Source organism: Astyanax mexicanus, chromosome 1, assembly GCF_023375975.1.
Source record: "Astyanax mexicanus isolate ESR-SI-001 chromosome 1, AstMex3_surface, whole genome shotgun sequence".
NCBI lineage: Eukaryota > Metazoa > Chordata > Actinopteri > Characiformes > Acestrorhamphidae > Astyanax > Astyanax mexicanus.
In genome coordinates this window covers 116,423,503-116,440,110 of record NC_064408.1, presented here as the reverse complement: position 1 = coordinate 116,440,110, position 16,608 = coordinate 116,423,503, and the positions used below count along the sequence as shown (strand labels likewise).

Here is a 16,608-nt window from a genome sequence, read left to right as displayed (position 1 = left end):
GTAAATCTGTACTTTTCTCAGTAAAGTAATTTTCTGATCTCTAATACACTCTAATTTAATGTGGAACAGAGCGGTCTGAGCTGGTATTAAACCATTTCCTTGCCTCTATCACACTAAACACGAAACTGACCAGTCCAGCAGTCATTAATAAGCTGGTTGTGTTTGGGGGGAAAGTGCGGAGACCTGTTGACTGTGAGAGATTGTATCCGTAGAAATATCAGACCATAGAAATATCACACGAGACAGGATAAGCAGTTTTTAAAAAGAGCGCCCGCTGTTTGAAGTATGATTGAAAAATTTAGCATAATTAAGCATGTAGCCAATCAGCCGAGTGTGTGATATCATGCCTGTCATGATGGGGTGCAGGCAGGGAGACGTGGAGGCGGATGTAAATGCAGATAAGGAAATATTTAATAAATAAATAACAAATAAACAAAGAAACAAGGAACAAGTAAACACGTAAACATAAAACAGGGAGATATATACAAGGAACCAGGGAGTAAACTAAATAACTGACACGAGAACATAAACTCAACCAACAAGAGATAATGATAATAAAAAAAACAAGAAACAGACAATTATTTTACTGCAAATTTACAGTTTATGTTATTACCTATATTTGGGTTTCATTTCCTTGACTATATTGTTCTATATCTTCTACTTTATGTATAACATAAATTTCAAAATTGAAAATGAAGTAGAATTGTATACTTGTGACGCTGTTATCAGTGCTAGTTTTCACATAGTCACTAATATATATACTACTGTACCATAACACATATAAGGTGCACTTAAAATCCTTTAAATTTCCTAAAAATGGATCTTTTGGGTCTTATGTATGAATTCTACCAGTCAGGTTGTAAGGAGCAGTAAAACTGAAGTACAGCGTTATAAAGAGCTGCTAAACAAGCTAAGCGCTAGTTCTTTGGCCGTTCAGAGGTAAGTATTATTGGCCTGTAGTCTGCGTGTTTAACGTGTTAACACAAGCTATGTGTGACAAACCGCTAACTAGTATCAACCTGGCTAACTGGAACACTCAGTGTTTCTCAGTTTTGCTGTGTGGGGCGGCTAGTGCTAGCAGTTAGCTGCTAATGCTAATGCTGCTGCACCCAGCCTTAGTGTATATCTGCAAATCTAACTTTACTGTATATAAACGGAAGCGCTTTACTCACTCAAGCAAAACGTTTTAAGGAGAGAAATCTGTGTAGAGTGACATCCTGTATTATAAGGTGCATTATGCGATACTAGTAAGGAACAGGGGTGTCGTCATGTATTTCTTTTAATGGCAACATCCCTGTTCCTTACTAGTATTGCATAATGCGCCTTATCATACAGTGCTCCTTATGTGTGAAAGTAGACCTGAATATAGAAGTTTATTGATAGTGTTATAATGCACCTTATAGTGCAATAAAAAAATATGGTAGTCCAAACAACTCATGACATTATGGCAGTAGAAAAAAATAAAAACAGTAATATAAAAGGAAAAGTATTATATTTTAAAAATCTGATTAATAAAATTACCCAAATGTTTACTTTTTTAATCATAACAGTGGGATCTGAAGACCAAGCAAAAAACTCCTATTTAGTAGTTAAAGTTTAAACACAATGCTTAGAGACTCAAAGACTGTCTGACAATAATCATTGCATATAATTAAAACTAATAATTAAAAATCCGTTATGTGTTTTTGAAGATCGGTACAGTATTGTAAAAACAAAATATTTTGATGCATTTACTTACAGCCCTACTGGTCAGAGTTATACAGAATTTTGAGGAGGTTTGGACAAAATAAATGTTTTTTTTTTGTAGGATAACTTTAAAAAAAATTTCAGCGGCGTCGGCAGGCACACACACATTTGCAGTTTGTTGGATTTCAGTATTAGAGTACACTATAGTAAAAATCCTAAACCGATACACTGTGCAGCTCTGGACTGGATTCAGCATTAGCATTGTAAGGATTTTATAGTGTCGGATTCACTGCCATTATCAGACTGTAGAATTACAACACAGGAAGCTGAATACCGTTATACAAATGATGGCTCTGCACAGGCCGCTGGATAGATAATGGTTTCCTCTTTGTCTGTTGAGTGGTCTGATATACCAGAAGCCGCTTTTCTCTCTACCACAGAACCTTAAACCCAGTTCTGAGGTCCGGAAGTCTTTTTCAGTGCTGTTTTACCCGCGTTTTGGTTTTAGTTACAGCATGAAGACATTTAGACAGTAAGCTTTACGTAATCTGCCTGCAGATTAGAGTTTTCAGTCTGTCTGGACTGGACAGCTGCTGTTCTTTATACTGAGTAAATATAAAATGATGAAAGAACCAATAAAAGGACAGGTAGAAGTTTTTGAATTTAAATTTTTTTGATAGTTTGTACAGTGTCTTGCTGCAACTGTGGTTTATTTTGGCAGTTTACCGTAATTTTCACACTATAAATGGTCATTGCGCCTTTTAATCTTGTGTCTTGATGTATGAATCCAACCAGTCAGGTATTGGCCCAACATCAAGAAATATTAACTGGTCAGAAGCCAACATTAGGCCAACGCAGGCCCAACAGAAAACATTGGTTGACACCCAATGTCAGGCAGATGTAGGCCCAACGACAAACATTAGTTGACAACCAACGTCAGGCCAATGTAGGCCCAACTGCAAACATTGGTTGACACCCAACATCAGGCCAATGTAGGCTCAATGGCAAACATTGGCTGACACCCAACCTCAGGCCAATGTAGGCCCAACTGCAAACATTAGTTGACACCCAGTGTCAGGCCAATGTAGGCCCAATGGCAAACATTAGTTGACACCTAACGTCAGGCCAATGTAGGCCCAACTGCAAACATTGGTTGACACCCAACATCAGGCCAATGTAGGCCCAACTGCAAACATTGGTTGACACCCAACATCAGGCCAATGTAGGCCCAACGGCAAACATTAGTTGACACCTAACGTCAGGCCAATGTAGGCCCAACGGCAAACATTGTTTGACACCCAACCTCAGGCCAATGTAGGCCCAACGGAAAACATTGGTTGACACCCAGCGTCAGGCCAACGTAGGCCCATTGGCCAAAATTACGTTGGAACAACGTGATTGGCCAAGGTCATGCCAACATAAACAATGACGTTGAGCCAACGTAACATTGCTATCTGGGTTCATTTTTAAAAGAACAGATTTGGGTGGAAAATATCTAAATAACTGAGTGTGAGTGTGTTCATGGCCAGTTAGCACAGAGGCTAACCCAGCAAGCTTCCTATGGAGACATCCACCGTCACTGTAGGGCTGGGCGATATGGAAAAAAATCTTATTACGATATAGTTTTTCATATCAGCCGATATCGATATGTATCACGATATAAATCAAATCACTTTCTGTTACACTTAAAGGTTTCTATTTTTACTCAGAAGTGACAGAATAAGGGAGTTATGGACAAAATCACTAGCAGGCTCAGAGCCTTGTGGACAGACACTAGGATGTTAACATCTTGCCAGGTGGGTACAGCTTTTAAATTAATTTTAAAAAGGGGACAAATATATAAACTAAAAAATATGTAAGACCCTTTACATTATATGTCTGTTTAATTTAAATTGCAATAACACTTTATTTATTTTTATAAAATTATATTTAATCAAAAGATCATTCCCCTCCCTGAATGCAGGCAACTACATAAAGCAAAATACAAGAGTATATCACAGTGTTCATTTTGACAGGTGATTTTGATACAGTCTTAGTCTTTTCACTAAAATGTATAATAGTTTTAGTTACATTTTAGTCTATCGGATATTATTAGTTTTAGTCAGATTTCAGTCTAGTTTAATTTTGGTCATATAAAAAGTATGTATTACATATGTTTTACTGTTTTTCTATTTTCTATTTGTTGTAATTTTAGATAATGTACTGCTTATGTTTTTTTTTAAATAAGAGCCTTTAGTTTTTTTTACATTTAAATTAAGCTAACATTTAAATATTTTAAAAAAAGTGGCCTATAATGGAGGTGGGAGGAATAAAGTCAAGTTTCTGAAATGATCCACTTCTACTGCAGTACAGATTTATACTAACATTACTGGCTTTCAGTAGACTAGACTTACATTACTTAAGTGTATTTAAAACTCCAGTTCAGTAACAGCAATGTTTAGCTCAGTTCAAATACAGCTAGACAGATTATATAATCTTCTGTATTTAGTAAAATATCCAGCATAACAGACTCTCTATCTGTTAAAAACTATAAAACACAAAGACAGAGGAGAATGCTGCCCTCAGGGTTTTCTAACAGAAACAGTGAGAGTTAGGAAAAAAGATGGAAAGTGCTTCCTTTCTGTGTGTTTATATACTAACCCCTCACTCGTGCTGAAGTTAACCTTAATTTACACGAAACGTGGATTAACACGGCTAACGTGCGTTACCCATTAGTTTATTAGAATGTAAAAAGCAGTGAAAGCATCTTAGCTAATGATGACAGATTGCACAGATCCCTTTTACACCTAAACATCGCTAACTTTAAACTGGAGACAAGCTAATCTAACTAGCAGCAAACAGAGCAGCGTTTACCTGCCTTCAGAAATCTGAACAAGCTCACCTCTCTAAATATCTTGGAGACGCATGCCTCATATTTAAAAGGTGAGTTTTCCAGTGTAGCGCCGCTGAATAGTATAAATGAAGTTTATCCAGTAAATGGGAGAGAAGGAGCCGCTATGTGAGGAGTTCAGAGTGGAGGGGCTCGGGGGGTGGGGCGGAGGGGGATGGTGGAGAGGGGAGGGGAGGGGTTGTACTGGGCTGAGCAGCAGTTCAGCGTGCTGCCTGGTCTCGTGCTGCGCCTTTTCACAACGCTACTTAAACGGGAAATAGAAAATTTAGTTTATCGAATTTCTCGCCCCGACTTATCGCGATATATAGTTTCCTCGATAACTATCGATATCGTTTTATCGCCCAGCACTACGTCACTGTGCTGAAGACTTTCAGTCTCTTTCTCTCTCTCTCTCTCTCTCTCTCTCTCTCTCTCACTCTCACACTCGCTCACTCACTCCCCTGTTCGCTGTCACACACAGACACGGCACTTTCTTTTTTCAATCTTGAATTTGCGAAAAAAAAAGGAATATATGCAGCTAAACTAGAATATATCAAAGCTCTGTTACACTCAATATATTCAGCTAATAACTTTTAATAGAGATGCAGATTTCATTTTCCAGCAGGACTTGGCACACTGCCAAAAGTACCATTGGTCTTACATAATATAAAAACATTTTATGGTTTTTATTGGCCGTAAGCTGTAATCATCAACAATAAAAGAAATAAACGCTTAAAATAGATTACTCTGTGTGTTTAATACATCTATATAATATATGAGTTTCACATTTTTAACTGAATTACTGAAATAAAGATACTTTTCAATGATATTCTAATATTTTGAGATGCATTATATTGGGTTATATAGGGAGGCATAGGGCACTAAGTGGCAAAATTGATGAAAACCTGCAAAAAAAAAAAAAAAAAAAAGGTAATCAGCCTTTGGCCAAATGTTTTATTTTGTTCGGTTTCAATTTTGCCACAAATGTTTATTTCAGTGCACCCTGAACCATTTTCAAGTCAAACTTCATCCACATATTTACACCAATATGATCACAATGCTAGTTTTGTCTTACTCTACAGGATTAGCCGTGAGAAAAACACGTCCCGGTTCACTAATTTCCTCCATCATCCACGCTACGCTGTGCGCACTAATATGATGTTCCAGCTTGTGTGTTTAATCCACCTGAGGCAGACGGTTCTTACTGGGCCGGTTTTCTGCTGCCTGCATGGTGTCGAGTGTCAGACGCTGGTGGAGATTTGCATTTGAAACAGTTCTGAAGCACAAAGGCCCTGCAGCTGCCCGCATAACAATCTGCCAGTGAATGCAGCCCGGCTCAGAGCCACTCGTTCTGAGAGGTGTCTGCAGCACCCAGAGGCCCTGCTGCTCCAAACACAGCCTACCTATCAGCCTCAGACTGAACCGGAACACACTGAGAGAGACATTTATCAAAATAAATAAAGCAAATCTGTCTAATTTACCCATTCTTACACATGCATGTGATCAACCAAGAGGTGTTTGGTGTCTGAAGCTTGCTTATCTGGAACTATACAATACATGGAGGCCTAAGACCCACTAATTAACAGTGTGTAAACCACATGGCCACAACACACACTGGCTTCAGACCATGTCTGGTAAAAATATTATATAACCTGTATGGTGATGTTCAGACTGCCAGCTCATATTTAATTTTTTAACATTTCTAAATTACATATCCAGATTGATTTTGATAGTCTGGACAGAAAAAGACAGAAAAAGATCCCAAATTTTTGTTATTTGAATCCGAACCCCATTTTTGTAAAATCTGGACGCTAAAATTAGTTATGAAAGAATATTTTGCATCACTCACAAATAGACAAACAATGACTACCTCAAATCAACGTCAAAAAATATTTAATTATTAGTTTGCTTCATATTGATTATACTCCCCTGTAATACCACACACTACCCTATAATATATACTTCTGATACTACTCTATACTTCCTATACTACCTAGTACTAAAATATAATTCCCTACAGAACTATATACGCTTTATACTACCCTATACTCTTATATGCATCCTTTATAGTAGGTAGTAGATATAATCATATACTCCTATACTACCCCATACTCCCTATACCTTCTTATACGCTATTTGCTATCCTATTCTTCCTTATACCTCTTTCACTATCCTAAGCTCCATTTACTGCCCTATAATCTCTTTACCCTATGCTACCCAGTACTTTGTTATTCTATACTATTCTATACTTCCTGTACTACCCTATACTCCCTTTACTACCCTATACTGTCTATTCCCCATGCTACCCCATATGCTATTCTATACTACCCTATATTCCCTTTACTACCTTATGCTCTATACCCTATGAAACCTCATACTTTGTTGTGTTGTTCTATACTATTCTATACTTCCTTTACTACCCTATACTCTCTTTACCCTAGGCTACCCCATACTATCTATGTTAATCTATGTTACCCTATACTCCCTTTAATACCTTATACTCCCTTTACAACCCTGTACACCCTTTACTACCCTATACTCCCTTTGGTATTATATTCTACCCTATACTCCCTTTACTCCCCTATACACCCTTTACTACCCCATACTCCCTATGTTATTCTATACTACACTATATTTCCTTTAGTTCCCTATACTCCCTACCCTATGATCCCTTTACTACCCTATCCTCCCTGTACTACTCTATACTACCTATACCCTATGCTACCCCATATTCCTTATGTTATTCTATAATATACTATACTATACTCCCTTTTCCTACCCTATACTCCCTATTCCCTATGACACCCCATACTCCCTATGCTATCTTATAGGACCCTATGCTCTCTTTACTACCCTATAATTCCTTTAGTACCCTATACTCCCTATATCCTATACTACAACATACTCCCTATGTTATCCTATACTACCATATATTCCCTTTACTACCAGTTACTCCCTTTACTACCCTATACTCCCTATACCCTATACTAAAACATACTCCCTGTTATCCTCTACTACCCTATGTTCCCTTTACTACCCTATACTTTTTATGTTACATTTACTATCCCATACTCCCTGTACCCTATGCTAAAACATACTTTCTGTTATGCTATAGTACCCTATATTAACTTTACTACCCTATACTCCCTATACCCTATGCTAAAACATACTCCCTGTTATGCTATACTACCCTATATTCCCTTTACTACCCTATACTCCCTTTACTACCCTATACTCCCTATACCGTATGCTAAAACATACTCCCTGTTATGCTACACTACCCTATATTCCCTTTACTACCCTTTACTCCCTAAACCCATGCTAAAACATACTTTCTGTTATGCTATACTACCCTATATTCCCTTTACTTCCCTATACTCCCTTTACTACCCCATACTTCCTTTAGTACCCTATACTCCCTATACCCTGTACTAAAACATACTCCCTGTTATGCTATACTACCCTATATTCCCTTTACTTCCCTATACTCCCTTTACTACCCCATACTTCCTTTAGTACCCTATACTCCCTATACCCTGTACTAAAACATACTCCCTGTTATGCTATACTACCCTATATTCCCTTTACTTCCCTATACTCCCTTTACTACCCCATACTTCCTTTAGTACCCTATACTCCCTATACCCTGTACTAAAACATACTCCCTGTTATGCTATACTACACTATATTCCCTTTACTACCCTATACTCTCTTTACTACCCTATACTTCCTTTAGTACCCTATACTACCTATACTACAACATACTCCCTATGTTATCCTATACTACCCTATATTCCGTTTACTACCCTATACTCCCTTTACTACACTATATTACCTTTACTACCCTATACTCCCTATACCCTATGCTACTCCATACTCCCTGTTATTCTATACTACCTTATACTCCTTTATACGTATACGTATAACTTCTGTAAGGCAATGGTGATCAGTTTAACTGGCTGCTTTAGACATTTTAAAAAGATTTCTCTCCCAGAACTGTCTGTTGAGTTTGTGCTCCCAGATGTGTGGTGGACCTCATCGATGTAGCGTGGAGGTTTCTGCTTAAGCATAGGTAAGCCGGTCTGGTGCCGTAAAAAAAGATTGTGAATGTCTGTAAAGATGATTCTCATGATAATGGTTGCATAGACGTCAGTCTATCATGTTTCTTCACTGGAAACATTCGCAAAGCCTTTAAATGGAAACCTGGCTCCTGTTTTGGTGCATTGTTGTTGATTCTTTTGATTGGCCTTGATTGGTAGTTTGCAGGTTGCTGTGGGTGACTCGTCTGCACACGCTCGAATCAGTTTCGGCTGTAGGCGCCTGTAAGCGCTGGCGTGTGGGTTTAAATGAGTGTTAAAAGTCTTCTGAAAGCAGTTTCAGTTTGCTTCATTTCCTCCACCTGCAGTGCTGAGCACATCTCAGGTCAGCTGTCAGCAGCATCCTCTGCCTGTTCTTTCTAACCATTCTGTGTCCTGATCTGGAGGCTGACTGAGGTAAAGTTATGATTTTATAGCTTCACAGTTTTTGTATCACAAAGGACATTTTGTGCAGTGTGACGAGTGTGATGGTTTATGGTGATTTGGTTTCTTTTATAATAAATTATAAACATAATAATCACTAGCAAATAGCGAAGTAATATACTAACAAATATTATAGTTAATATTATAGTATATTAAATGGATTAGATTTTATTATTTTTGCTATTATTATTATTATTTTTTTACCAAATGAAAAACCTCTGGATTATAAACAAGAGGAAGATGGATGATCACAAGCCATCAAACCAAACTGAACTGCTTGAATTTTTGCACCAGGAGTAAAGGCATAAAGTCACCAAAAGCAGTGTGTAAGACTGGTGGAGGAGAACATGCCAAGATGCATGAAAACTGTTATTCCACCAAATATTGATTTATGAACTCTTAAAACTTTATGAATATGAACTTGTTTTTTTTGCATTATTTGAGGTCTGAAAGCTCTGCATCTTTTTTATTATTTCAGCCATTTCTTCTTATTTTCTGCAAATAAATGCTCTAAATGACAACATTTTTTATTTTGAATTTGGGAGAAATGTTGTCTGTAGTTTATAGAATAAAACAACAATGTTCATTTTACTCAAACATAAACCTATAAATAGCAAAATCAGAGAAACTGATTCAGAAACTGAAGTGCGCTCTTATTTTTTTTTCCAGAGTTGTACTAGCAAACTTGATTTTATTATTATTCTTATTATTATAAGTGGTATTTAATCAACCAATTAATCAATCAACTTTTGTTTTCACTCAGTAATACATTAAGGGTAACCCTCCTTTTCAGTGCAGCTGAGCTTTTACACCTTAAAGGGGACCAGAAATAAATAATTAAAATTAAAATCATGTATTTAATCAGGTTAAGCTAAAATAAGGACTTTTATTAACAATAAACAATAAGAACAATACAAAAAATAAATTGCAAATGCATAAAAAACAAACAGTAAGATTTAATTGAATAAATTAAGAGGAAATAAAATTATTTAGAATATAAGTTTAATGCAGAAGCTAAAATTTAAAGCAGTCAAATAAAAAACAATAGACAAATAAAAACGTACATACAATTGATCAATTTGGGGAAAGCTAAAACATTAACACCACTTTGTTTTAACCAGTTCCATTGATCATAAAGGAGAACTTTGTAGTTCTATTAAAATTACAGACTGTAGTTCTGTATCTGTTTCTCTGTATACTTTATCATTATCCTCCTATTTCCGTCCTGTTCTTCAATACTCAGAACCACCAAGGAGAGAAACCCACCACAGAGCAGCTATAACTAAAATAATAATTATTTTTAATATTATTTGGGTGGTGGGTCATTATTCTCAGCACTGCAGTGATTAGCACTGATTAGCATGGTGGTGGTGTATGAGGTGTTGGTGTGTGTTGTGCTGGTGGTACAGTGAGTGGATCAGATACAGCAGTGCTGCTGGAGTTTTTAAACACTGTGTTTAATCACTCATTGTCCTCCAGTCTATAACACACTCCTACCTACAGCTACTTCACCTCTTAGACGGATTAATGAGTCTCTATTAATATGTTTTTGTGTGTGTGTGTGTGTGTGTGTGTGTGTGTGTAATAGTGGAGAAGTTAAAGCCGCAGTCAGCTGGACCTCCACATCAGCAGAACTCCTCGATGGATCTGATAACTGAGCAGTACCTGTGTGGTCAGTGGCCACGAGAGCTTCATCATCATCATCAGCCCCAGCGCACCTGCATGACCGATAAAGCCACACAGGTGAGACGGCACATATGATTGTGCAGATGTTATATGTCTTTTAGCCCATGAAGCACCATCACACACTTCACAGCATTAAAGGAACAGTCTGGAAAATATTAGACGTACACACCTTCCCCATCTTCAGCAATATCTCTACAGGAAATATCAGATTTGTTGAGAACTTTCAGCCTAGTTCCATGTTAATGAGCTTTTTCACCAACTCACACAATGGTTTAAGGCTAGTATGGAATAATTTAGAACTTTACAGTTCTTATAATGCTAAAACTTAGGGCTGCAACTGTTTTAGTAGTCGACTTATCTGCCAATTATATAGTCGATTAGTCATGATAATTTTTTGTCATGCTAACAAATAATATATTCGATTTTATTACTTTTGCTATTATTTTAAGTGTAATCAATCAATCAATCAATAAACCTATATTTTCACTCAGGAATACATTGAGGGTAACCCTCATTTTTAATTCAGTCGAGCATTTACACCTTCAAAAATGATGAGTTTCTGTGATTTTACCAAATTGAATTTGAAGCTGGATGATCACAAGTCATCAAACCAAGCTGAACTGCTTGAATTGTTACACTAGAAGTGAAGCATACAGTTATCCAAAAGCAGTGTGTAAGACTGGTGGAGGAGAATACTGAAAACTGTGATTAAAAACCAGGGTTATTCCACCAAATATTGATTTCTGAACTCTTAAAACTTTATGAATATGAACTTGTTTTCTTTGCATTATTTGAGGTCTGAAATCTCTGCATCTTTTTTGTTTTATTTCAGTAATTTCTCATTTCTCACTATTTGTACTTCATACTTCTGAAGAAAGCTAAACATTTAGGCCCCAAGACCAGTCCTACAGTACTTTTTAATAGTTTGACATAACTTTATTTAAACTAAAAATTACAGAGTATATTATTTCCAGGAGATTCTAGGATACTTTTATGTATTTTTTATTCTTCTTCTATTTTCTTATTTTTCTTTTAAGGAGATACCTTTTTTTTATTAAAGTCTGTAGTTACATTACATATAACTTAATTTTAATGGAGTGGACAGAGTCTAGAATCTCCCAAACATTTGACCAGCTAATGTTAGTTTAGCTATCGTTAGTAATGTTAACAAGCATCATTTATGGAGCCTCTAGATCAGTTTAGAACGTCACTTCATGCTTGTCGGGATGCTCATTGCTATCTTACACCCCGTCAACAGTCTTGTTTTCACACCTTTCACCTGCACTGTTTAAATAACAACTCATTTCTAATGAAAGCAGCATTCAGCTACTTTAAGTTGACCAAATTGCTGGCACAGATGTAAAAAAAAAAACACACACAGCTTGATAAGAATAGGACACTTTTGAGCAAATAAACATTAAAAGCAAAGCTATCATGCCTAAAGCCAGATTTGGACTATATGGGTATAGAGTGGAACTGTATTGTTGGAATGATGGTGCCCCATCCAATACTTTTTGGATCAATCAATCAGACAACCTTTATTTTACCTCAGCAATACATTGAGGGTAACCCTCATTTACAGAGCAGCTAAGCATTTACAGTACAAAAGGGTTTAAAAACATTAAATAAGAAAAAAAAAAGTAGGAAAAAATTAATAAATAAAATAAATACACATTTTTAATAAATACATTTAATATAGATGAATAAAACACACATAAAATATTAAATAAAGAAAAAATTCTAATAGTAAAAGTTAATGATAAAATTAAATGATAAGAATGATAAGAAATGTTGAAATGAATAAGAATGAACTTAGAATAAAAAAATTAATCAACAAAAATAAATGAATACATAAAAAATAACTAATAAAAAGGTTGGGGATGATCCAAAAACATTTATTAGAAAGTCTTCTCTGGATAGTAATAGTTACTCTTGACAGTAGCAAAAGCAGCATAAGCTGTATTTTAATACCCTTGATTTCAGAAGAAAACACACTGAATGAACAGATGCCCCACTACTTTTGTCCATGTAGTGTATATTGTTTTGTTTTTTTGAGGAGGAAACTTTTAGAAAAGTTTTAGAGCAGCTGACAACAATGCTAATCCCCCTGAACTCGAGTGATTGAGTCAGGTTTGAGTTCAGCAGCGTTAGACCTGTTTTGGTTCGGCACACACTGGCCATCTGTCCTGGACGGAACCGGTTTAATGTTGGATTTTCTTTTTTTGTGTGTGTCTCACTGTATATAACGTCCTGTGTGGCTGCTGCCGTCACTGCTGCTGCTGCTGCTGCTGCTGCTGTTTTAATTATGCTGAAAGCCCTGCTGCCCTCTCTCCTAAAGACAGCGCAGAACAAAGAGCAGACGTCTCGTCACCCGCTGCAGCCGCACAGAGCGGACTGATGACTGATGAGAGTGCAGCTCTGTGGAGGTGCAGTCGTTTGCACCTGTCTCTCGCACACGAGTGTGTGCACAGGCGTGGGCGAGCGGGTGGGTGTGTGTTTACACTAAGTCAGGCAAGCGGGTGCACACACAGCCTCGCCACCTGGCCCTCCAGGCCGCCTCTTTGCTCGCAGGGCTAAGCTAGCCGCAGCGGGAGCTTTACATATGCTAATGCGGGCTTCTGGGCCGCGGAGGCCGCGAGCGCTCGGTGCAGCAGGAATGTCTGCCTCATTCTTCGCTCCATCTGCTGAGCGTCGGGGTGTAGAGAGGCCTGGCAGTTCGGGGAAATAGCTTTTTTTAATTGCCTGGATAAAAGAGCGCAGTATTTGCACAGTGTTGTTTTGTCTCTGTATTTCAGAGCCTTGGACTTAAAGCAGCAGTCCCTAAGATTTTTCTTAGACTTTTAGACTGAAAGCAGTAGCATTAAGCTAGACAGACACTGTGCGATATTCAAAGAAAGTTAGGAACAAATGAGAAAGTAATAACTGAGATCTGTCAGTCTGGAAAACAATGTAAAGCCATTTCGAAAGTTTTGGGACTCCAGCGAACCACAATGTAAAAACGTGGACCAATGATAAGTATCATCATTGTCACATCGCTGGACGTGCAATGTCACTTAAGGCAATTAAATCAAACACATCATGTTGCAATGGTTTGATTCTTGACACAAGAAGTAGATACACAGCGCTGTCTCTGTGTCTGTGTGAGTGACAGGCTGCTGCTGCCTGTGCGAGAAGCACGAGGGGAAAACAGTGTAAACTCACGTGTAGAAGGCTGTGCACCTCAGCCCAGCACAGTTACCGCTGAATTCACACTTTTAATCCCAGAAAAACGTTCTTATTTCCTTTTTAAAACGCAATTTAAATGCCTGATTAAAGGGCCGATTGCCGTTGTGACTCAGCTTTTGATTTGTCTGGACGCGAGACAGCGTGCAGGTGGGGGCGGGGCTGATGACATCATGGGCCCTGCATTGTTCAATATCGCGATATATATATAATCGAAAAAAGAACATTTCAATGTATTTTTTTTATCAATATCATGCAGCTTTAAACAGTGGTGAACCTCCTCAGGAGTGGCCATCCAACCAAAATTACCCCAAGATAGCAGCGATGACTCATCTAAGAGGTCACGAAATACCCCAAAACACCATACAAAAAACTATAGGTCTCACTTGCCTCAGTTAAGGTCAGCGTTCATGCCTCCACCATCAGAAAGAGACTGGGCAGAAATGTGCCAAGATGAAAACCACTGCTGAGCAAAATGAACATTAAGGGTCGTCTCAATTTTGCCAGAAAACCTCTTAATGATCCCCAAGATTTAGTCTGTGGACTGACAAGACAAAAGTTGAACCTTTTTGAAGGTGTGTTTCCTGTTACATCTGGCATAAAAGAAAAAACGCAGTTCAGAAAAAGAACATCTTACCTACAGTAAAACATGGTGGTGGTAGTGTGATTTCTTGATTTTACAGGTCTGGCAGTAATTAGGCCTGGTTGTGGTTAGTGAAATTGAACTCAGCTTTCCAAAAAGTGTGATTTACATTGGCTCTGTACCTGTACTCTGCACAATGACAATAAGGTTGAATGTTATTTAATACAGTCTATACGTGACATGTTAACACATGAAGTCATCTACAGGTCTACAGTAGTTTTAACGATCGCCGGTTCGAATCCTGTTCATGCAGCTTGCCATCAGCTACCGGAGCCCAGAGAGAGCACAGTTTTCCTTGCTCTCTCTGGGTGGGTAGATGGCGCTCTCTCTCCCCACATCATTCCAAAGGGTGATGTCGATCAGCACAAGGCGTCTGTGAGCTGATGTATCAGAACCGAGTTGCTGCGCTGCACCAGCAGCAGTTTGAAAAAAAGAGGCAGTGGCTGGTTTTACATGTATCAGAGGAGAAAATGGGGAAAAAATAGAAATAAAATTAAAAGAGAGACCTTAAAGTGTTCTTTTTTTAAAAAGCATGCTACTGTTCTTTACTCAGAGCTTGCTTTAAACTGGTTGTTTTATGCCATTATTTGACCCTGATTATCCATTCAATGAACAGCAGCTTAGCTCCTGTTTACATTACAGTATAATGGAGTGTTTGGGGTGGAATTAAGAAGTGGTAGAGCACTGCAGCCTTCCTGAGGATCCAGCATGTACTTTTTAAATGTACTGGACAGCTGAAGACGTGGCCTGAGGCTGAGTTTTAAGGTTATACAACCAGAGTTACCAGAATAACACTTGTCTTTGTGTTTTGTGTATCTTTGAATGTGGTTGCCTTTGGGCTGGACCCTCCAGTGTGTGATTTTTATCTCTTATCTAACTGCAGCATTTTCTGCAACACACACACACAAACACACACAGACACACACAGCTGGTATACAGCTGCTTAAACAATGAAAACTAAAACATTTGCAGCTGCACTTTTAAACACAGTGTTTTCAATGTGATGTGAGCAGTGAACGCTGCACATTACTGAATGTGTAAACCGCATGGAGCAGCAGAGACAGCATTTGTTCATAGCAGTACATTATCTGATATATATATCAGACTAGACTGTGCCTTATCAGCAGTTATTCTAAAATAAAAAAATATATATATTTATCTAAAATAAAAAGAAGCATATTCATATATATCATGATCAGAAGAAAAACACCGCGTTGGGTGGGTGTGGGGAAGATTACAGAAGAAGTTGGTGGTCGAAGTTGGTGGCTTAATTAATTGCATTAAAAAAATAATAATGCATTACTGATTCCAAATGAATCATTTGCATTAACGCTTTAATGTTCACAGCCCTAATTTATATTTAACTTTAAATCACAGTCATAAAGCAGCCTAATAGAAAGTCCTTATTATCCATTTCCATATATGGAAAGTAGTTATTTTATTTAAGTTACTTTATACAACAAACTGATGTTTTCAGCAGGATAATGCTCACCCACATGCAGCAAGGGTTTCTCAGGAAGGTCTTTACCATACTGCAATACTTCCTTGGCCTGCGTGGTCAAAAAAAAAAAAAAAAAAAATCTTCAAAAAGTGCAGATTAATACTAAAATAATCTAAACTATGAAGAAAATTGGATTGGAAATTATTTAGTAAACAAAAATGTGTTAAAGAAAACAGAATATGTTTTATATTTAAGATTATATAGAGATAGTTTTGCATATCTTGGCCGGATCTTTCTCACTCAGCTTTATGAGGTAGACCTGGAATTCAGGCTTTCAGTTAACAGCTGTGCTGAACTCATTAAGAGTTAATTACTTGAATTCCTTACCCCTTAAAGGTATACAGTGATTAGCTCTATTTGAGTAATGTTCTAATGTTCCATATTATGACAAGAAATACTCAACTAAGTATAAAAAAATACTATAAGAAATAAAGGTCAGTCAATCCGAAGCATTTCAAGAACTCTTCCAGTGCAGTTACCG

At 37.5% G+C, this 16,608-nt stretch overlaps 1 protein-coding gene across 1 annotated transcript in view; it reads left to right on the top strand.

Moving 5' to 3' along the window:
• LOC103044586 (glucocorticoid-induced transcript 1 protein) overlaps positions 1–16,608 on the top strand; it is a 33,506-nt gene that overhangs the window by 3,043 nt on the left and 13,855 nt on the right. Inside the window, exon 2 of the mRNA XM_022679894.2 lies at positions 10,664–10,818. Within this exon, the coding sequence (XP_022535615.2) occupies positions 10,664–10,818 (155 nt within the window). The remainder of the gene's footprint in view (positions 1–10,663; positions 10,819–16,608) is intronic.